At 40.4% G+C, this 24255-nt stretch overlaps 1 protein-coding gene across 1 annotated transcript in view; it reads right to left on the bottom strand.

Moving 5' to 3' along the window:
* Positions 1–24255, bottom strand: part of CPEB3 (cytoplasmic polyadenylation element binding protein 3) — a 158330-nt gene that overhangs the window by 31745 nt on the left and 102330 nt on the right. The window contains 2 exon segments of the mRNA XM_010842220.1: positions 1652–1833; positions 11006–11120. Of these exon segments, the coding sequence (XP_010840522.1) occupies positions 1652–1833; positions 11006–11120 (297 nt within the window).

The raw sequence follows: 24255 nt of genomic DNA, 5'->3' as shown, positions 1-24255 counted from the left end.
TCCACAGAGCACCATTTGTTAATCCAACAAAGGTTTACCAAGCACCTACTGTATCTACACCTGGAGAAGTTAAAGGTAAACCACTCCAGTATTCTTGCCTGGGAAATCCCATGGACAGAGGAGCCTGGTGGGATACAGTCCACGGGTCGCAAAAAGTCAGACACGACTGAGTGACTAAACAACAACAGTATCTACACATTAAGCAGTGGGGAAGCAGAGAATGAGACGGACACCATGCCCAGCTTTGCGGAGCTCACAGTCTGTAGGGGAATTACTGCTACCAAAGGGGTGCTGTGGGCGCTTCAAAAGTAGGAATGGAGTTGAATCTTTATCACCCCTGACTTTCCACTGATTTAGAGTGTTTCACAGTTTTGTAAAACAATTATTCATTTTAATTAAAAAACAAACCACCACTACTTACTTTTAAGGATCCCAGAGACGTAGCAAATAGACTGTTTATTTTAAGCACTGGCTTTTGTAATTTGATCTATGTCTTAAAGAAAATGTTATCTTATTGACTTTAAAAAAAATCCATCACCCATTGAAACTTTCACCTCCTAACACACTTAGGTCTGCTACACAAAACCAGTTAGTCAACCACAGAGAGGAGTTGACACCTGGTAAGAAAACACATTTACTACTTTATTTATTCCCCTCCAGTGTATGCCCCCAAAACAGCCTTGACTGGAAGCATTAACAGCCATTGAACAATTGCATATGGAGGTGTTTAAGGCTTGATGTTTTCCCCCTTGCTCCATTACTCTATCAATCAGGTCTCAGATTAGCTCCTAACTCCTTCTAGTCCCCTAAGCTTCCAAATAGTGGCAGAACTGGGGTTTAAAGATTTAAACCTACGTCTGTCCCCAAACCCAAATGAGCACACCAATGCTCTCCAGCTCTACTGTCTCCTGTTTGGATGACAGCAAATCTGAGTGCCTCGACTGGCCAGGCAGGCAACGTCAATGAGCAAGGAGACAGATAATGGATATGTCTATTTGCTATGAGCAGGAGAAAGACAGAGAGTTGTAGAGGGGACTAGAGGGGACAGCAAGCAGCTACTGCTATCAATAGCTCCAGCAATTGCTATCACATACGATCTTGCAAGTTTAAGAGAAACGGGAACTTCAAAATTTTATGTATACTCCTGAATGTTAACATTAAATGTTAGTTCAAGTTCTTTAAGAGGACCACATGGGTCAAACAGGCTCTCAATCATTGTTACTGTGCTGTTGGCATCATCTTTTTTTCCAAAATATTTATTTATTTGGCTGCGCCAGGACTTCCTTGCAGCACACGGGATCTTCAGTTGTGGCACGTGGGATCTAGTTCCCTGACCAGGGGTGGAACCTAGGGCCCCTGCACTGGAGTGCCTTAGCCACTGGGCCAGCAGGGAAGTCCTGGCACCATCTTTTAAAGAGCACTGGTTTGCTTCACTAAATTGTGCAGCATTACTTTCATAAGTGTGACATCGCCCCAGGGATGGAGGAAACTGAAAGTTCATTAACGCCTTAAATACCAAGGGTACTCTCTTTTTCAGGCAGCCTAGATGGACTCATGGACTAATGCCACATAAGGTGATTTTCTCCCCAGAGGCCCATGGAATAGCTTTCATTTCTTTCCCATAGCAATGATACCCCAAGCAGTTGCTTACCCGTTTGTCAATGTCATTGTGTTGGAGCTGCACAAAGCGAGCGCTGATGGCTGCGATGTAACTCTGCTGATTGGAGAATGCCACACGGCCGGCACCTTTGGGGTACTTCAGCTCGGGGTCTGTATCAATGCCAGCATAGCAGACACCACCATATAAACGGTCCATGATCATTGCCAGTTCAACTGCAAGAAAATAAACACCATTTGGTATAAATGTTTAGAAGGGTCTCTTGTCCAGGAGAAGGAAGGACTATATGGAAGAATCATGCAGTGTAACTAAGAAATAGAAAACCCATGTTAAGTATCATGAAGAGTGTCCACACCAGTCTTAGAACTCAAGAAGGGGAGCTCCTCATAGGATATTTGAAAACAAAATGAAAAAAGAAAGAAAGAAAGAATTTACACACACACACAAATTTACATAATGAGAACTTCAGCAACAGTGTAAAAGAAATGATCTATCAGCAACCCTCCTTTCTAATTTCTAACTGCTTAGTCCACTAGAGTGGACCCTGGGCAGGCAAAACATTTCAGGTGCCCTAACAAGTTAATGAGAAACAGTCTACTTACTGACCCCCAGGGCTGAAAGTAATTACTAAAGTCACACTACTAAATTAAGATTAAGCTATAGAAAGAATTAATTCTAGAGGCAATATGTTTATAGCCGAGAAATAACTCTCCACAATTTTTTTAAAAATAAAAGATTTTGAGTTTATTTCAACTGAGGAATCTCCACACTAACTTCTCACACTAAATTCTAAATAACAATGCTAAAAATGATAATAGCAGCAATAAACATTTATTGAGTGCTTATAATTACCAGGAAACACTAAGCTGCTACAAAGGCAGTAAAAGCACACCCATCCTGTACCCTGCTATAAATCCAGAGGTCTGGTCTGCACTCTTCACTAGAGCTCTTTGGTATATCTGCAAAACACCTGGACAGAAGGCATTTGGAAATTGGACATTCCAAAGGTCTGATATTCTACAACTGTCCTCATCAAAAGGTACCACGGAGAGACATACAGCAGTTACTTACCTGGATCCAAACTGCCTGAAGTTAACTGTTTACTTGATACTGGATGGCACCTCCTCCAGGTATGACCACTCCTTTCAGGCCACTCACATGGTTTTAAGTCCAAAAGACTTAGCCCTACTCCTAGGGAATGACCCAAGAACCCACTTCCTCAAATACCTACACATGGTATTTGGAAAGGAGCGGACAGGGAAGACAGATGAAGACCTGGGCCACAGCCAGTGTGCAAAGGCCCCCAGACAGCTGAGCTACACAGGAATCAGTATCTGGGGAGAAGGAGAGCTGCACAGGCTGGAGTGGCCGGAGAGCTCTGCAGCAGGTTCAAGGGCTGAAGGGCTTAATGATGCAAGAACGCCACCAGATTTCTATGAACAGAAGGAAAGCCATGTACTACTGGTTTCTATAATGGGCAGCTCCTGAGGCAGCAACAAAGTTATGTTGCTATGAAAGAAAGGCTGTCTTTCTATCTGACTTCTTCAAACCGGACTGCTTAATACTGGTAGTGGATTTCTAAGCTTCTGTTTCTAATAGGAAGAATGACTTAACAACCAACAGGTAATTTTCAGAAGATGAGTAAATAAGCTAGCAGTAATTAAGCCAGAGAGTAAGTGCTTTTAAAGACAGAAGAGCAGAAAGCTACCCCAATGATCCCATTATGATCAGAATTACTGAATCATATCAGTCAAAGAAACATTGCTGGTTAGACCCCAAGTGGACCCTGACTTCGGTCTTGGGGCAGGATCCAGAAATCACATTCATTCAAACAGTGCCGTAAGAATCATGTCCCTGTTTAGTTGTTAAGTCGTGTCTGACTCTTTGGTGACCCCATAGACTGCAGCCCACCAGCCTCCTCTTTCCATGGGATTTCCCAGGCAAGAATAAAGAATACTGGAGTAGGTTGCTATTTCCTTTTCCAGGGGATCTTCCCAACCCAGGGATTGAACCCGAGTCTCCGGCTTGGTAGGCAGATACTTTTTTTTACCACTGAGCCATCTGGGAAGCCCAAGAATCACATATGTACCCTGAATATCAGAATCTAGTGGGTCCTTACTTTGTCTCAACAACTTATGATAGCTTAAGGACTTCCTCACATAGCTAATGTTATTCCAGTCACAGAGAAGAAGAAATCGAAAGCTGAATTTATTCACCTTAGTCGTTAATGAATTTCCTTTATTAGTCAAGTTGGCTTAGTAAAATAGGTAACCTTGGGGCCTGGAAATTAAACACTAATTTCCCAAAGACATGGCTTCTTCTGGAATAGAATAAGACAGTGAACATTCCCTCAGCCTGGTGAATGGCCAGGAGATGAATGTTGGCAAAGGACTGAATGAGCTTGTCTCCTACCCTTAGGAAGGACTCAAGAAAGTGTCTAATTTAGAAAGAGAGCTTGAACCTCCAGCTGAAGACAAGAACTACTGTAACCAGAGGTTCTACGGCATCTTGGTCTCCAAAGGAAATTTAGGGATCCGCAGATGCCAGAGACAGCACCTTCCACAAGCACTTTGTGAATCTGCCTGTTGGGAAATCATCTTCTCGGCCCAAAGATTCAGTCATGGCTGATGCTACTGGCAGTTAAGCAGTTCTGACAGGAAAAAGAAACCTTCATTCACTTATGCTTTTATGAAAATTATATAAATTAATAATTTCCACTTAGAAGCTTATGTGCAGTCATTTTCTTGGCCACCCAAGAGCCTGCAGGCATTTGAGCCAACGAAGTCTTACTCAAGTGAAGGACAATTTATTGAGAAGCTAGAAGAAAGAATCCAAGGTGACTACAGAAAGTTTTTTGGGGGGAAGAATATGAAGACTACTCATTTATCTACCTTAACCTATATTTTAGCTACAAAAACCTCAATAATCTGGTGATCCTTGAAGAAAAGTAAATAATAACTCAACAACTGCTATTTGTACTTGGTCCTTACTCAGTCAGCAAGTCCTCATTAAAAGTGTACTTCCTGCTGCCTAAACTAATGCTGGGCTCAAAGGACAGAGGGATGTCACTTAAGTACTAAACAGCATTTCTAATTACTGAGAAAAGTAACCAGTTGGTAAAAAACATTAAAAAAAAAAAAGAGTAATTTAATTCATCTACTACATAGGTAACTAACGAACACAAAGCAAGCTTTCCTAAAGTCCTACAAAATTCTAATCTGAAAATACTTTTTATATGGAAGATACAAATTCACCTACAGATGTCATAATATACAACTACTCGGAGAGGCTAGGTTTTAAAGATTTCTTTACAGTGAGCATTATCAGTTAATGTAGGAAAGTTCCATATAAATTTCCTTCCTCTGAATGAGGAGGAAGCTGAGCCAGCAAGAGGGCTACCATTTTAACTACTCGGGAGGAAGAGAGAAAAACAGAAGAAAAGCAGTAAGGATCTGGTAAAAGTCAACTAAAACCTTCACGGATCTACCTGTACATTATGAACTCCATCCTGCTCTTGAAATGTGAGTCTTTGATCAAGGATATGTCTTATCTGGAAAATGTAGTCAAACCACCTACTAAATGTACGACAGTGAATCCTCATGTGAAACCATCCTCTGTAGATGACAAGGACAGCGTTATCTCCCAGGAGCACGTTCTTAACATTTAACGTGAGGAAGATGAGGGTCCCAGAGGTTGAAATTCAGACAGATAGAGGTGACAGCAGGCATAGACAGAGTCTGTGAGGAAGTCAGATATCTCTAAACCACTTCTCTTTTTTCTTTCCCATCCAGTGTTAACAGGGTCTGTCTGGTCATCACAGGGGTGGGAAATTACGAGTTCTGGTAGCCATATCCAAGGGCATTCTGTACTTTGGTTAAGATGTTCTATGCTCTTATGATAACTCAAATCAGCTCATAAACAACTGTTCCATGAGAACGGTATACTACTATAAGTCTAACCTACACACTGGCTCTTGTGTCCCAGACTAGAGAGGGAAACAAAAATACTGCAGTTGTATGTAGCGTATAGTATGTCTGTGAATTCCTCTGGGTTGTGGTGACCATGCCCTGGAGGTGAATCTGAACCCCAACTTGTTTTGCTCCCAATTCTTCATAAAGATCTGAAAGGGATCAGCTCAACAGAAAGAAAATCATGATGACTCTCCCATCCTGCCTGACCCCAGGGTCCTGTTCCTAAGGTTTAATTAGATTTCAAAGTTAGCCTAAGGCAATGTAGAAGTCCAAGATACTATGAGAGCCAAATGGGACAGAGCAGGAATGAGGGTTCCTGAGGGAAATACTAACACATTCATCTTTTCAGATTTTAAATCATGAATCCAGAAGTTCCATTTCTCCTCTTTGGAAATAATAAAGCAGACAGGAAAGAGGCATATGGCACCTCAGGGTGACAAAGAGGCTTGCACTTCTGAAAGAAAGGAAAATTCAACTCGAAGGTGAACTTTCTGAGTTTACAACTGCCGAGTTGGATCACAAAAGCCGTTCACGTATCTTCAGTAGAGGAAATGCTCATAAGCTTCCACTCTGTATGAGATATTGGGAAGTTATGAATATTTTCAAATAAATGGTATGAACAACCAACTAAGTCTTAGCGATAAGAGTATTTAAGTTGATTAAATCGAGCTGGTACCAGGCTGACTGTTATTACTGTTATGGAGGCAGAATCTCATATCTCAGCCTGATAAAGCAGCTTCCTTCTGTGTAGAGAGTCCCAGACTTGAAGTCTGGAGATCTGAGTTTGAGCCTTAGCTTTTTTAATTGTTGTGGTCTTGACTAATCACCCCCTTTGAACTCTGTTTCCTTATCTCTATGATGAAAAGTCTACCACTTACAACCTCACAAGGTTTTCATGAGGATTAAACATATATGAGAACTCTGGGCATACTGTTGGGCACAGAGCAGCGTTCAAATGTTTTGTTTTGTCCAGGGGTTGTTTTTCTTTAACATTTGCTTAACTCACAAATCTTTGCTTAACATTAACTTGGCCTGGTTTCTGCTCCATAAACACCAGTTCATCCCAGTCTTACTTAAGCTTTAAGTTAATGTTATTCAAACTGCCACTGATATGGCAACCTTTGACATCAGCTGCGGGTGAGGGTGTGCTTTCCTAAAGGAGGGAGCTCACAAACACCAATCAACATTAGAAAATCCTTAATCTTAAGGGCAGTGCAGTGAATTAAGTCAGTATGCCAATTCTGGAGTTTATCTGAGACAACTCATTCTGAACTTGGGACTGGGTGAAAGAAAAAGCTTCGAGTGCTGACCAATTTGACATAAGATGATTTCTGTCTGCTACCACTTCACTGAACAAAGAGGATATGGTTATAATACTCCTCCTTCCTAAATCACAAATCAGGATGTGATTCCTAATATGTGTGCCCTACCAGAATGTTTGCACAGAATGTGTGGAATAAATGCTCTTAGAAAAATTCATCATGTTCTCCAGATGTATGCCATACATTAGTGAATATTTACCTCAAAAAAATGTTTTCCTCTAGAATTTCCATAGAAAAGCCATCCTCACAACAGTTGGGGTAGGGGGAGGCAAGGCAGAATGAGAAGAAAATATCAGGATCCATAGCAGAATATTAGGGAGAAAAAGACAAGAGAGACTCATCAGAACAATAGTTAAGAAGGTGAGAGATCCAAAGATGACAGGCAATTGGCAGGCTCCAGGAACTCAAGACTGATCTTTTCTGCAGGACCTGGTCAGATAAACTGTCAGGAGGAAGTCATAAAGTGGAGGAACAGCCTCTAACTAGAAAGGAAGACCGAGGGTTTTTAAAGCCTGATCAAAGTTGGAAATGCGTGGCTCCCAAAGCTGGATTACTGAGGCAGCCCCCAAATGAGATGTCTAGGCCCAGAAGCTCGAGTCAGAAGATACTTATGGTTACAAACCAGGGGAGAGAACAGGGACCAGATCCTTCCTTTTCCACTCTCCCCTGGTGGTCTCTCCTCAAAACTCCCAAGCCTGGCACTTACTTGCTATCAGAGCAAAGACATGCTGTCAGGAAAGGTTCTCATGCCATAGGGATATGCAACAGGGAGATTTCTGCACTGAGACATGTTGCTTACAACATGTGAATGAAGAGTGGCAATATGCTCTTGCATGTCCAGGTGGTAGCAGGAGGAGAAACAGACAAGAGAGATGGACCACCTCTTTCCTCGTACTGACTCTCTGAAGAATATGTACACTTTAGCCACACGGTGGCATGGTGAATCTACCCACAGCCTTTCCTAGTGTGGAGGTGGAGAGAGATAGGAAATGGAAGGAAAACAAGATCTAGAATCAGCAGGAGACTTCAGGCAAACCATCCTTGGCCTGCCACTGTCACTGACAGGAGTAATGGAAGGGAGAGACAAGAGACAGTAGAAATTACTTGACCTAGAAAAGGCAACAATCAGGCAATCCAACTTTGGGTAAACTCATCGAGATTTTCCATTGATATATTTTCCCACTTTCAGGCTAATTTTTCTAGGCCCCTGACTTTTTTTCCAACCTGAATTTTTAAAAGTCATGCTTGTCAAAAGATCAGAAGGAACAACCTAAACTCAGTCAAGACAATCCACTTAAAACAGGTTGCCTTGTATCTTCAGAAGTGTTTGTGCATTTCTACTTAGTGATAAAGGACTATATTATCATTTATTAGTGATAATGGTCCCTGTCTTACAATGGGAAAATATCAAAGACAAAAAACCTTATGAGATCCAAAAGGATAATACTGTAACGTGCTAAAGGACCATTTCTGGCCCAGGATAAGGTGAAAATCAATCTGGACACACAAAACCTCACTTGTTGAGCACCAGCACTAACACCTAGTTTAAGATCATCTTCTATATAGTGCCTAGAATAGTTCTAAGACCTTCCAGAATTCAAACCACAATACTCCTGGGGAAAAAATGCCCTGAAATATTTAAAAACCAAAAATTGAGAATATTATGCTAAGGAAAATAATTTAGTATTCAATTAATTGGGTTGGTGCTCTATTAGTCCATTCTGAAACCTTTGACTTGACAGGCGATGACCTGTTCAGCAAGAGTGGCATGACATGCACTTTCTCAGTGCCAGTAACACACTGCGTGCTCAATACATGTTTACTGTTCAAGTGAACTGCACTGTATTCAATTTACAATTGTCTAGCAAAGTCAAACTGATTTCTTTTAAAAACAGTCTTCTATTCCAAGACACACACCAGTCCACAAAGCTCAGTGTATTCCAAAGAAATTCAATTCTATGCACAGGGATAAAAGCTAAAGATGTTAACTCTTTTCATCCAGACTACTTGGCCTCCAATCTGGAAGTCTTGGATAGAGTAAAATTCCAGGATGCTAAAGTAGATTGTTTAGCCTTCTAGAAACTAGCTACATTTATTGGAGGTGCTGGCATGGGGGAACCTTCATTAGACTAAGTGACTACAGATTAATAACCAACAATGGCAAAAACAAAATTTTAAACCAAAACAAATTAGTTTACTTAAAAAAAAACGAACTTTGAAATTTATAAAACATGCATTATCTAGGCAGGGAACACAAAGTCCAGTTTCTGACTAGATAACTAAATATAATTCCTGTTTAACCCGAGAACATGTATCATTTTACAGACACAGAATGTTAAAAAAAAAAAATACAATTCAGCATCTTGGGCTTCCTGTCTTGTGCTGTTAGTGTGATCACACAACAGTGAAAAACAGATTATCACAAATAGAGGTCCATATCTACCCTTTCAAATAATTTAAACAGAAAGAATAAAGGATGAACAATGTTTAAAAAGGCAATTTAGTTATAAACTATTGTGTCTGTGACTTAAAACAGACATGAGATTAAAGTCAGTTTTGTTATTTTTACAACTGCAGGAATTTTTCTTTCAGAAAACTTTTTTTGCAGATTCCCATCTAAGAAAAAAGGGAAAGAGCTAAGATATTAACACTTTGCGTTTGTCTTTAGTTGCAAAAAAGAACAGTGAGAATACTAGCAAGGAATATCCTTTTTTTTAAAGAATATATTTGCAGTTTAAAGACTATGAAAGGGGATTTTTCTCCCTCTCCACTCCTAAACATATCACCAGTTAGAAAAAGCCAGGAATATTACACAGCGCCCCTACTCACACTTTTTTTTTTTTTTTTAAAGCACAAGCTCTTTAGAAACAAAGGGTTGCATTGGCCCTCATCTCATAATGCTGTTCACGTTTGAGTTGGCCCTGCTTAGACTTTATTCTCTGATGGCAGATGAAGGGGGAAGCATCTCTGCTGCTCTGCTTTCTTTCTTTGGGCAAGTTTGCCACTAGGATGAGAAAAAGACCCAAGACACCTGACTTTCTGAAATACCATAAAATTATAAACTCCAGTCATAATTAATTTGTTTTAAGGTCTTTCAAAATGGAATTATGAATACATCTTTATAGAGACCTAAACTTTTAGCAGTAGCTTGGAGTTGAGATTTGAATAAATGCATTAGGAAAGTTGAGGAACATTCAGAATTAAGAAGTCATGAAAGTCACAGAGCTGTTTCTCAGCTTGCTTTAATGATCTCTGCTTTCTCTTTTACTTTTTAAGCAGAATACTTGAGTCCACTTGTTTACACTAACAGGAGATAACTATGCCCTTTGCTACTACAGTGGCAATGGCTAGCTTATTTTTTCATCTTAGTTTAAAAAAATAAACTCAGCTATTTTAAAGCACTTTATAAACTTTGTTCTCACAAATAATTTTACTATATTCCACAGGCAATCATACTGATCTAACAAGTGATTAGATTTGTCTTTGGTGCCCCAGTCAATTCAGACACTGCCCAATTCCAGCAGGCACAGTTATTTAATCATTGGAAAGGAACTTAAAAAACAAAAAATAGGGGCGCTTTCATGAAGTCAAATTAAAGATGCTCAAATACATAACTCACTTTTCAAAGTATGTAAGAGAAAACCAGGAATCCGTTTTGCTTGGGAAGAGTTCAGTCTGATCTTCAGTGACACAGTTTCTCGCAGGGGTTCGCCCTGTCATTAAGTGCACACAGCTGCACTGGACAGATTTCTGACGGGGTTCTTTTTCTGTTATACATAACAATACTAACTGGCTCACAATGCACACTGCCAAATGCACTGTTATTAGTTTTTAAATAATTGGTTGAACAGGGAATCACTAATTAGAACCCAACCCTCTGAAATAACAGTTTAATGAAATTCACTCTTGCGGCATAAGAAAATACAACATCTTGGCAGAAAACATTTAAGGGTCAGCTCAGTGGAACTGATATGACGGCCTTCTTTTTGGAGATTGTGTATAGCTGACCAGAAGCCTAGAAAACACTGAAGACTAAACACATTGGGGATTGCTGTTGTTGGTTTTGTTGTTGTGGTGTTACTATTTCCACTCACCAGCTCGAAGGGGTCGTGGAACTCCCCCAACAAAGATAGTTTTTCTGGGGTCCAAAGGCTGTGAACCATCCATTACAAAGTCACTGTCACTTAGGTTCCATGGTCGAATTTGCACCTGAAAAAAAGTCGTTTACTTGGTCCTTACTTCATTTCCATTAACCCCAAATGAGAATAAGGTGACTAAAGATAAACCCACTGATTTGTGCATTGTACAACATACACAACCCAAACAAAATCCAGTTATTAGTTAATGTAATCTCTAGACATATGCTGTGAAACCTTCAGAAACCACCTGTGGTTTTAAAAAAGGGTAGTCTTTTATAGATAAGAGTCTGGGTTTTGAATAAGATCCATTTTAACACGTTAAACTGTTCATAACCTGTCACATTATAGCACTTAGCTTTTTAAGAGCTCACCTAAAGAGGGAACAGGAACTTTTAGAATATTTTCTAAAAATTATCTATATGTCTGGCTTTTAAATTATCACCCCCTAAAATGAAAACATTTATCTTTCAGCAATATGATTTAACACAGTTTAACACTTATCAAGTTAGCACACAATTACCAGCAATATCAAATACTGAAGGTCACAGAGTTATCTACTTTTGGTTGATCTGATTTTCCTAAATAAGTCCAGTAAAATAAAAGTAAGTCTAGAAATTCAAGTAAATTTTCGAAGAGTAAGAAAAGAAATCTCTATGACATATTTCTTTCTATTTGGTAATATCTCTTCACTGGGACTCTGACTCCCTGCCATAGTTTATACTATGTTATCCTTATTGTATAAAATACTTCACCAGAATCATAAGCTTAAAACATATTCCTTTCAATTCATAACTGAACTATCAGAGAATAGCTTAAAACAAAACCACCACCAAAAAACCCTCTCATACAGAAAGGCCAGTTTCAGCAAGGCCTGAAAACCACCTGGCCACACGCTCGAGCAGGCCCGTTGTCAAAGCGAAGAAACAAGCACTGGTTTTTAAGGAACATGCCTCTCCTTTCGCCTCATTGATTAGGATAGGAAACAAAACAGCTGAATTTTAACTTCCTTAGTATCAACACAATGTTTCACTTTTCCCATTGCTCAACCATCAACACTTTAATGCAAGGAAATATATATGACAATTTTTTATGTGGCTTGCCTTATATATTCAGTAGTTCTTCTATTTCAAAGATAAATCTGCCAATGACACTTTCAAAACACCTTGAATCAACTCCAAGACTGGCACTGCTCATTAGAAACAGGCTACACATTCGTTACGACTGTTACAAAATGTACCCCACACACAACTTTTGGAGCTTTTATGACACAGTTGCCTTCACCAGTTACTGGAAGCCATAAAATTTCCACATGGGGGGAAAAGAAAATCTAGTTCTTTCCTTGTAAAATTTGGTCTGTTTGTCTAAACTATCAATCCCTTGATAGTCACCACAAAGACAGATTCACCAATACAATAAAACGTAACTTTCAAATGCCTTCATGAGGGCTCATTATTAATGTTTAACTAAAAACACAGTCTCCTGACACCAAGAAAAAGGATTCTAATGTCAACACACAAAAGACAGGGCAAATCTTTTTCTGTACGGAGCCCTTTTTTCTTCTAGTCTCATCCCTAATAAAGTAGTTAAGGTAGCTTCAGGATCTGGTAATTCTATTTACTTTATGATAATTAAGTTCAATCATATGGCTCACAAATAAAAACAATTCATGTGTAATATCCATAGTGTTCTGGTTTCATTTAATCAGAAGTACAGAAAATGACGCCTCACACAATAGCTGGAGGTTGCTGCTGCTTCAAAGAATTCTGCAGAAGATCTCAAATCCACCTGCTGAGAGGCTTGACTGCTGCCTCTTCTTCCCTCTAACACCCTCCCCACCCCTTCATTACATCACACACAACCCATTCCCTTACCCTATTCTTGGGAAAAATACAGGAAGAAGACTAGGGAGACAGTAATGATTAACTGTATTCACAAAACCCACATTTCCCAGCTGCCATCACAAAACAGCTCCTCAAAGCTCACGCCACTGCAAATTCAGAGAAATGTCAACACAGGCCAACATCAGCACACTCTACGTGCTAAGCAAGAAATACTGTGGTACTGTTTGCACTGAGAAGTTTCATTCACACTTTAGTTTCTTTCTGAAATATAAGACCATTCTTACTCAGGAATGTTCTCCATCTTCTAAGGTTTATTCTCAGACCTCAGGGTCTAATATTCACGTTCTATCTTTCTGACTTACTCTTTGAATACATTCTCTGGTCCCAAGACACACATACACACACACAAACACACAAACACATAGGTTTCTCTACTCTTTTAGTCCCATACTTTGTAAGCTGACTCAAATATTTTGTAGAAAGGAATACAGTATAAATAAAATAACTTTTTACTATCTTTATTTCTTTAATAATTGTTTTTGAGAAATGTTGAAATTAGACCTCTATCTTAATTCAACACAAATTTCCGCTGCCAAAACAACTTTTACATCCACAGTGATTACTCTGTGTGTGTGTGTGTGTATGTCTTTGTATAACAATTCTTCTACTATGTTGTCAAACAGGCTATATACGCTGGGCAGTAAAAGCCTTAACAACCTAAGGAAAAGATAAGGCTGTCACCAGAATGGTGAAGATTACTTTAAATGAAACTGACACGGTTCCAATACCACTTCCTGAAGAAACCTGATCACATTTGGTTACAAAGGTGACTCCAGGAAGAGGCTATCTGGCAGACAGCACCCACGAGCCATTTGGCCACGCCACAACCTCACAGGGTTACACAACACAGAACCTCTGTAGGGCCAGACAGGTAGCACAAACATGTCAGGTTACCAGGACAACAGTTAGTAGGCAGGCAGTGACGCTATAGAGTAAATCAGTCCTTTTATTTTGTTTTATATTAGAGTTGATGAACAATGTTGTATTAGTTTCAGGTGTACAGCAAAGTGATTCAGTTATACATACATGCGGTTATCTATTCTTTTTCAAATTCTCTTCCCATTTAGGTTGTTATAGAATATTGAGCTGAGTTCCCTGTGCTATATATATAGTAGGCCCTTGTTGGTTATCTATTTTAAATACAGCAGTGTTAAACCACTCCTTTTAAAGGAAGCAGACACTTCTCTCAGCTAGTATTTATCATTTGCGAATGTATTGTCAGACTTTCCCATTTCTCAAAAATAGCTAGACATTCAGATTTTTATGTGAAACTCCAAGATTTCTCAATGTTTGGAATTCATTCAAATGTGAAAGTCACTTGTACAGGCTAGACAAAATTAACTGCAGGCCAGATCATTTCTGTGGGCTCCAGCCTGTGATCTCTGGTTAGAAAGGTTTAGTTACCACACAATTCACAAAGGAATATTTTGTTCCATAAGCACTTATGAGAGAAAATATTAATACAAAAATGGTTTTCCCTTAGTTTCAGTTTCTTTTTTAAGCATGTATTCTGATGGAAGTTCTGGTGAGGACCATAAACCTTCTAGCTGAATTATTAGTCTTCTAAATTTTTATCTTCTGATTTAATAATTGGCTTTGTATAACTATTTATCTCCAAAGGCAAAATTTTTTAAGGATAAAGGCAAAAACCAAACATAAAGATTGATAGCATAAATATATGAATTTATACCATAAAGTGACTTCAACAGCTTTCAAGAAATCTAAAACAACTTAATACGTAACAGCAACAGTTAGTACTGAGTTCAAAATGGGTCATAAAGCAGTGGAGACAACTTGCAAAATGAACAATGCATTTGTCTCAGGAACTGCTAACGAACATACAGTGTAGTGGTGATTCAAGAAATTTTGCAAAGGAGATGAGAGCCTTAAAGAGGAGGAGCATAGTGGCTGGCCATCGGAAGTTAACAATGACCAACTGAGAGCAATCATCAAAGCTGATCCTCTTACAATTATATGAGAAGTTGCCGAAAAACTTAAAGTTGACCGTTTTATGGTCATTCAGTATTTGAAGCAAATTAGAAAAGTGAAAAGGCTCTATTAGTGGGTACCTCATGAGCTGACTGGAAATCAAAAAAATTGTCGTTTTTGAAGTGTCATCTTCTTCTATTCTATGCTACAACAATGAACCATTTCTTGATTGAATTGTAATGTGTGATGAAAAGTGGATTTTATATGACAGGTGGTGACGACCAGATCAGTGGCTGGCCTGAGAAGAAGCTCCAAAGCACTCCCCAAAGCCAAACTTGAACCCTAAAAAGGTCATGGTCACTGTTTGGTGGTTTGTTGCCAGTCTGATCCACTACAGCTTTCTGAATCCTGGCAAAACCATTACATCTGAAAAGTATGCTCAGCAGTTGACGAGATGGACTGAAAAGTGCAATGCCTGCAGCCAGCACTGGTCAATACAGAGGGCGCAATGCCTGAATGCACATCACACAGCCAACACTTCAGAAGTTGAACGAATCGGGCTACAAAGTTTTGCCTCATCCACTATATTCACCTGACCTCTTCCCAATCAACTACCACTTTCTTCAAACAACTTGGCAACTTTTTGCAGGGAAAACACCTGTACAACCAGCAGAAGGCAGAAAATGCTTTCCAAGAGTTCACTGAATCCCGAAGCATGGATTTTTATTCTATGGGAATAAGCAAATGTATTTCTCATTGGCAAAAATGTTTTGACTGTAATGGTTCCTGTTTTGATTAATAAAGATGTGCTTAAACCTAGTTATAGTGATTTAAAATTCACAGTCCGCAAGCACAATTATGTTTGTACCAACCTAATAACTTAAATTTCATTTTATTTAAAACAGAGTCATTAATAGGGATAAGATTAGGCTAAGTCCTAGGGGGAAAAACTTAAGAAATATCATACAGGTCATTTATTTTGATAGGATGCTATAACAATATTTCCTAAAAAGAAAATGTCATTGAAAATGTGCAAAAGCCTCTAAGTTAAACAAAAAATGCATTTCTATAGTATCTTTAATAACAGGATAAGAACAGTTTTAGCAAGAACAGTTTTAAACACAAGTCTTAGGGCTTCAAGTTCATGACCAAGTCTCCCTATAGCTCTGGAACTCTCTCAGTTCAGACCACTATTTAGAATTTAGACATGACCTTGGTGGGCTATGGTCCATGGAGATCGCAAAAAGTCAGACACAACTGTGTGACTAAGCACACACTACCAATAAATAATGCTATCTTGAGCTCACTTTGCAAATCTCATCCTATACCTGCTCTGGTCCTCTCCTTAGGTTACAAATACCTACCACTTGAACGGTTCTACTGTGTGGTGCCTTCCTTTTCATTTGCGGGGCTCAAGGCAGCTCCAAAGTGCAACCAAACTGTTCAGAGTCAACAGTGCAACCTGGTGGTCAGTTTAGGAAATTACCTGACCAAACCCCTCTTTCAGGCCATTTATTCTCTCCCACAAATTACCCATAAAGCTTATATTTCAGCATCCCCCCAACCCGGCCCCATTTCCTTTTTCCTCTTTTCAATACCCTTCAAACTCCTACTCAAGCTCTTCAGGAAAATGTCTCCATTTTTCTCTCCCTAATCCTACAATCCTTTTAATCGACATGAATCAGAAAAACAACAGCGCAGAACCATCAGGACTGCTCTCCCCAGTAAGCAGCATCCCAGCTCTCCTGACAGCCAGGATGAGTCAGCTAAACCTAGGTCTGTGGTCATACAGCTGCAACAGCTCAGCTGTAGTGGTAATGAACCCAAACCCACCCCAGCTGTCAGCAGTTCTATTTTAAGCATCACAGACCTCACAGAATGACTGGAGTGCCCCATAGTATCACAGATAAGCTAGTCTGTGGTTTGTGAGGCATCTTTATCTCATCCACGGTGCAAGGGGTTGTTTTATTATTATGACCACTATAAAACTAAAGAGTCATAACGGCAATAATTGTGGTTAAGACTCTTCAAAGTATTTTTGTATTTGGTATCTTATCTCAACCTAATTTTTACCACATAATGCCCTAACAAACAGTTCAGCCACCTTTGAGGAGTTTCGGTGCTACCTATTATTCTCAAATACTGTCCTCCACCCAATGGAGAGGAAAAGGAAATGCCCTCCCTGTATCTTCTACAGTTAAGTGGCCAGAAAGGACTTAATAGCTGCTCAGAGTCATTGGCCTTGATATGACTCCCGTACTCTGGGCAGGTCTGGGGCCACCAGGCAGAACTCCACTGGGACTCTAAGAAAATGAAGATTATTCCTCAGACACCAACAGGTTGCCAGCCCTGGAGAACCTCAGCAAAATAGCCAGGATTCTTCCTAGACAGGAACCCAAAAGTAATCCCGGGAAATTCTCTTACACTCTCCTACGATGCTCCAAGGCCCACCAGCAGTGTCAGGAAATAGTGCAGGTACAAGACGGAAACTGCTGCCATCTTTGCCAAGCTGCACAGCCTGATGCACAGAAACCACAGGCTCCACTGGGACCTGCAGTTACTGCTGAACAATTCAATTGCTCTTTGTAGAGCTAAGAGTCGGACACAACTGAGTGACTTCACTTTCACTTTTCACTTGCATGCATTGGAGAAGGAAATGGCACCCCACTCCAGTGTTCTTGCCTGGAGAATCCCAGGGACAGGGGAGCCTGGTGGGCTGCCATCTATGGGGTCGCGCAGAGTCGGACACAACTGAAGCGACTTAGCAGCATACTGTTTCATAAGGGCACCCAGTACAAAAATAGAGCATGCATAAACTGTGCCCCCAAAATGGTAATGTACACCTTCTTGCTCTATACTTGATATAATATAGCCATTATCAATTAGATGATATGATTAATATCTGGACTTAACATTCATAAGATTCAAGGAAACACCTTCCTGCTACAGGTTTTGCAGACTCCCTCAGGAACACCTACATGTGTGTTAGTCACTCAGTTGAGTCCGACTCTTTGAGACCCCCATGGACTACAGCTCTCCAGGCTCCTCTGTCCATGGAGTTCTCCAGGCAAGAATACTGGACTGGGTTGCCATGCCCTTCTCCAGGAGATCTTCCCAACGTAGGGACTGAACCCGGGTCTCCTGCATTGCAGGCAGATTCTTTACCATCTGAGCCACCAGGGAAGCCCCCAGGGACTCCTGATCATTTTGCTGTTTGGCTCCCCTGCCCAACTACTGTCTATAATACTTCCATCATAGCACCTTGACTCCTTACTCCACTTACTGTTACATGGCTACTTCTCTCCATTGGACTCCAGGGGCCTCTAAGGCTGAGACCACTTCTCTGTGTGGGTCCCGACTGCTCAGCACAGTAGCCAAGCCTTAGTGAGTGCTCTGAGCTCTTCAGTATAATGGTGAATTAATGAAGGTTTTCCCAAGGGGCAGACAGTGGTGCTGTAAGAACCTGTCCAGCAGCTGTCCCTCTATAGCTGCCTAATCACTCTCCTCACTCCACCAAAAGCTACCTTCCAGAGACATGGAATTATTGTACGTCCACTCACCAGTGGGTGCCCCAGGGCTTGGGCCTAATTTGTGAAAATTTCTGATGCCACCAGGGGACCCACTCAGTGATCAGAATTACCTAGTGCTTGTCACCATTTCTGATGTTCACACATCACTTAGAAAGTATAAGCATAACAGATGATTTCCTTTTGAAAGAAAGGAGAAACTAGCACTTTTGAGCATACACTGCCCCACTGTGCTAGGCATTTTACACACACCGTCACATTGAAATTCACCATAACTGTTATGCTATAAAATTATCCCTACTTTAAAGACAAAGAAACCTGTCAGTGTGAAACCAACTCAGGACTGAAACAGGTTTCTCTGACCCCAAGTCTCTCTTTTGCTGCAATGATGTCGTGTGCCTGCAAGGCTCCCTGTCCTCCAGGCCACTGGCCACCAGCTCTGCTTCGCAAGAGTTTCCTTCAAAAGTCAAAATACATTTTCATTTGTGAGCGATTAATCTCTCTCCTTTCCAATCTCATATGGCCTGTTCTCAATGCATTAAGAAATGACCCATGGACTCTTCTTAAAGCTAACAGAACTAGCAGTTAGAAAAGCTCGAAAATGATTTAACAATGAAGCTGGCACTACAGTCAGCTATTTTAACTTCTAGGTTCATAGCCTCAGGCACTCGTACTCTGCAGCCAGACAATTTTGTCCAACGTCTACATAAATGTGTATTTTCGGCTCCATGGTGCTAGGGCAAGGATGTTGTCCCTGGCATGCTGTTCACTAAAACTCTTGAGAGGAATGTACACATAAAAGCTCAAGTTACCTAAGTTTTTCCTGGGACGAAGCCTACTCTTTGAGCGAGCTTCACGGAATACTAATTCCACCAGAATCTTCACAAGTATAATCCCCAGAGAGGTATATAATATGCTGGGTTAAACAATCTTACACACATTTATTTATTGAAAAACTCCTTAGAACTTTAATATATCAATGTTTCCCAAATGTTCTTGGCTATGGAATCTTTAATTAAAGGAGAAAGTGGATATAAAATCTACAAAAGTGCCCAGTAAGCAATACCTGTTATTATTAAGAGCAAACCTTCTTCTGTCAGTGATCCTTTCAAGAGATCAGTGTGTGATGAGACAAGTGTTCTTCAGAACACACTTTGGAAAACACTGAATACAGTCCTTTAGGGGATGGGGTTGGCTATTTCATCCCCTGGTTACTATCTTGTACACTGGAACTGCAGCATCTTTTAGGCTTTTCTAGAAAGGAATAACAACTTCCAAAGACTTAAGCACTACGAAACTCTGGACCCCTTTGCAAATTCAGAGATTCAGGGAGGAAAGAAAAAAAAAAGGACTTATGAATAGGAAGTACTTCTGTCAGTGTAGAGGAGGAATTCTTTCTTTGGAGAAATTCTTATGATGGGAGGTGCCCAAATCAGGAATTTACCCTGAGGACCCAAGGAACAAATAAATAAATCAAGATCAGAGTGCTGCAGATTTCCAAGGTTGAGATAGTACACAAAACCAGATTTGATTGAGTCACGATAAAATTATTGTCTTAGGAAGTAGTAGGTGGGGAATGAAAGAGTTTGAGCAAATATACAAAACCCAAGGACTGAGGCCATCAATCAAGATTTCCCAATTAAATTTCCCTCTATTCCCTTCATACATTGGTGTTCCATCTGAAGTGTTCTGCATTCATACCACACAATTTCTCATTTCTGTGTTCGTACTGTTAAGTTTCTCCAAAATGTCTATTCCCCGACATCTCCACACTTCTGGTCAATCTCCAAACTCCCTTCATCCTTTAAAGCCCCATTTAAGTAACACTTCATCCAAGAAGCTTTCTTTCATCACTCATGGTACATATGAATTGTTCAAAATAATTAATCTACATTTTATCTTCATCGTAGTCATTATTTTTATTAATTTGACAAATATCTGAGAACCTTTTATGCACCAGGCTCCATAAATTTGTGTATTTACACATTTTTTTTAATCTACTCATTATACTATTAAGCTTTTGAACACTTGTTTTTATGTCTGATTCAAAGTATTCTGATTCACAGTAACCAACACTAAGGCCTTGTCCCTAGTAGGCACTCAAATATGGTTTGAAGGGAAAAAGGAGGGCACAGCATTTTTTAAAGTTATATGTGGGCTGGAGATAGCTATAATAGAAGGTATGATTCACTATAGGATGGTGCAGTGATCAGAGAAGGCTTCATAAAAGAGATGACATTTGAGAGGAGTCTGAAAATAAGGGTAGGAATTAGAAATTGAAATGGGGGCAGAAATACTTTAGTTAATTGGAATATGGGGTTCAGGAGGAAAGCAGAAAAAGTTAAGGTTGGAAAAAAATTTGAAGTCAGACTAGAAAAGTGTTAAATCCTAGGCAAAATAATCCTGGTTGTTTTTGTAACTTAAAAAAGTGACTAAAAAATTCTAGAGATTCCTCTGATATATAAATGCGAGTAGGAGACACTGGAATGATAGATTAGGTAGAATTAAAACTTAAAGAAATAAACCAGTTTCTATTTCCAGTTTCCTTTCTCCACCATTTGTTTTTCAATTTTTGTCTTTCTAGTTTTAAGTGGATGGCCTGAACAATACCCTGAAGAACTGACCTTATATAAGCACATATCAGTTTGGTAAGACAGTTTTAAAAATATATAGCAATGTCGATCCGTCATGTTTTAGGAAATTTATAAATTGTGATTGTGCTATAAATTTTAAGGAGGAACAATTAAGAAACTTCTCTGACACTCCTTTGGTGTTTGCTATCCCATATCTCTGGCCAAAGTGCTCCATAAGTTAAGAACCATGACGTCTTCCTCCTCATCTCCTTTTCAGGGTTACTGTTTTCAGCCCCTCCATCTGTTAGACCCTCCTAGGTTTCTTCTTCTATCAGTCGGCTGTCTTGAACCTTGAGGTTCAGCCTATTTATACATTCAAAAAGTAGAGTCCCCATAACAAGAGGGACCACTGTCACAGTGTCTGCCTGCTTCACTGGAAGCACAGACAAGGACACAGCTGTCCTCAGGGATGCCTGGGACATGTGAGCTATGGAACTGCTCTTGCCAGAGGAGGGGAAGAACAAACACAAATCTAGAGACTGTGCAATTACTCCTGCTCTTGCCAATTTGTCTTTCATTCTTTAAGACTGAGGGATCCTCTACTCAATACTCTGTAATGGACTACATGGGCAAAGAATCCGAGAAGAGTGAATATATGTATATGTAAACCGATTCACTTTGCCATACTCCTGATACTAATACAACATTGTAAATCAACTATACTCCAAAAAAACTATAAAAAAAAAAAAAAGACTGAGCAGTCAATTATCAGGCCATAAATACAGTTTCTTTTGCCATCTTTCAGGATCAGACCTAAATATAGAGTAGTCTGAGTGGAGTCATTTAATGAAAGGTAATCACTGACCAGAAATACAACTACCTGAAATCCACTAATTATAGATTCATTTGAGTTAAAAAACAAACACAATCTTAGAAAGGGTAAGTAAGGGGAAAGCTTTTTATCAGGCACTGTATTAGGAAAACCATTTGATTAACCTAATCCACACAAAGGAAGCGGGAGGCTGATTTGTGGAGAAGGGAGAGGGCAAGGATAGAAAATCTGTGAGATCACTCTGGAACACGGTGTATATTTCTAAGGAGAAATTCAGGGAGGACTGGAGAGAACTAAACAACAGAATGAGGGCACTAAGAACCTGAAAGGCGGCCAAGCTAAAAAGTAGGAAAAGCAGGAGAGAGTCACAGCTCTGGTCTGGTGAGTGACCTCTAGAAGCTGACCTTACCTCAAGCTATTGCCCAGGTCCTCATTTACTCCCAAAGGTTCAACCCAGCTCTCACTTTCTGTGGGAGCATCCAAGATGAGGTGGAATGTACTGAAATCTGGGCAGGGGGAGGGGGGTGGAAATGGGGGGAAGTGTGGCCAAATAAGGCTGGGAGTGGAAGATGCAGAGCTAAAGCCAAGAAAGAGAAGGTTTCAAAAATGGAGCCAAAGAGCCGGAACCCAAAATGGGATCCAGTTCATTAGAATTACAGGCATTTGGGGACTTCCATGTTTCCCATGCTAAGTTTTATTTAAATTGCTTATGCTGGAAATTCTGAGTATGCCTGGGTCAAAGAAATACGTGATCAGCGGCCACCGTTCAGAACTCACCAAGCTCCAATAAAACTGCTTCATTTGAGCTCAGAAAACGGAAACTGCAATAAGGCAGAAATTCGTAGAGACACAAACAATGGAAGTTAGTTTCCCTATAAACATTTCCAAAACAGATAATTACACTATTTAATTTCAAAAGTCCTTCATACCAAGGGTAATATGCATGTTTGGCATGAAAATATTCAACAGTAATAGTCCTGCCTCCATACCACCTCTGCTCATCCCCTCTCACAGGGACATCCAGTCCTGGTGTGAGCTTTCCCTGGTCAAGCACACGATCCGTCTCCTCCTGCACAGCCAGGGACACGGCCCTGCTACGGTACATAAGCTCCATCTGCTCCTCTCCAGGCTCCTCCTCTCAATCCATCAGTTTCTTCACCTCCTATGGGTGTAACTCTCTCAATATGTACCTCTACCTCTCTGTCATTTGATAGATACAAACACATCTCAAATCCCCGTGTACAGTGTACAATCAACCCCACCTTAACACTGCCGAGCTCACCCTCACACCTCTTCCGCTGATGTGTCAGTGGCAGACTCTCTGAAGGGTGACCATTTCCCCCTGACATCTGACCCTGCCAAATTGCGCTCAGTCTGTCTAATTTCATATTACTCCAAATAGGTTTACAAGTTACTGCAGCTTTCTTATTATTATCTCAGAAGAAACACACTCCCATTCCAGTCAGTCTCCATGTCTCCCTCAACACAGCCTCTCCATGCTGTTTAAATTAAGACCAAAGTTAACAAAGGCTCCCTACTCTTTTTCCCAACCTACTATTTTCTACTGTTTTTCTGTATAGCTACCTGAATAGCTACCCTATCCAATGTTGTTTACTGCTGTTATAGAAACTGGATAATGGCCCTAGAAATTGAAAATTACAGAGGTACTTTCAAACTTGCTAAAATCCTTGCCTCTTCTTCTGCATCAATCATTGTGACATGACCCAGGGTTCCCTTTCCTTAGTAACTCGCTCTTTGGCTTTACATGCTGCCTTCTCCCACTTACAGATGGCCAGTCCTGGCATCATTCTTCTGCAAACAATTATAAACCCTGTTCTAGAGTCACTGTTTTTTTCAAAAGATGTTGTCAGTAGATAAGCTCTGATCTCGCTCTCCCCAGTCCTCTAGCACCATGTAGGACTAGCAGCACTGTTTGGGCAAGTACCCAACCTCATCAGAGGCTTTTACATACTTTTTCCTCTTATCTGAGCCTCTCAACATCCCAGAGAGGAACTCTTGGTCTTCTCATTTTATCAGTGAGGAAACCAAGTCACAGCAAGGATTAGGTGACTTTATGCAGTCAAGCAGATATTTAAATGCTAGAATCAAGACTCAAACTGGGAGCTTTACATCCGACCACAACTCCTTCCCCTACATGTTTCTGAGAGTAAACCTTGCTGTTAACCAAGCCCACACCTCTGGTTAAGCCTTACAGGGGATGCTGCAGGGCCCGTGGTAAACATGTGCCTTGCCCCTTAGTCCACGCTACTGTTTTTACTCTATTTCCCACTCCGAGCATCAGGCCTTGACACACAAGTCTCACCCCTCTCCCAACCGCTTCAGGGATCACTATATTGTTGTTTAGTCACCAAGTCGTGACCGACTCTTTGCGACCCAGTGGACTGCAGCACGCCAGACCTCCCTATCCCTCCTCACCTCCTGG

The sequence above is a fragment of the Bison bison genome, unplaced genomic scaffold, assembly GCF_000754665.1.
Source record: "Bison bison bison isolate TAMUID 2011002044 unplaced genomic scaffold, Bison_UMD1.0 scf7180017864172, whole genome shotgun sequence".
In the NCBI taxonomy this organism is placed as follows: domain Eukaryota; kingdom Metazoa; phylum Chordata; class Mammalia; order Artiodactyla; family Bovidae; genus Bison; species Bison bison.
The sequence above is the reverse complement of the archived record's forward strand: the minus strand, read 5'-3'. Positions and strand labels throughout refer to the sequence as shown.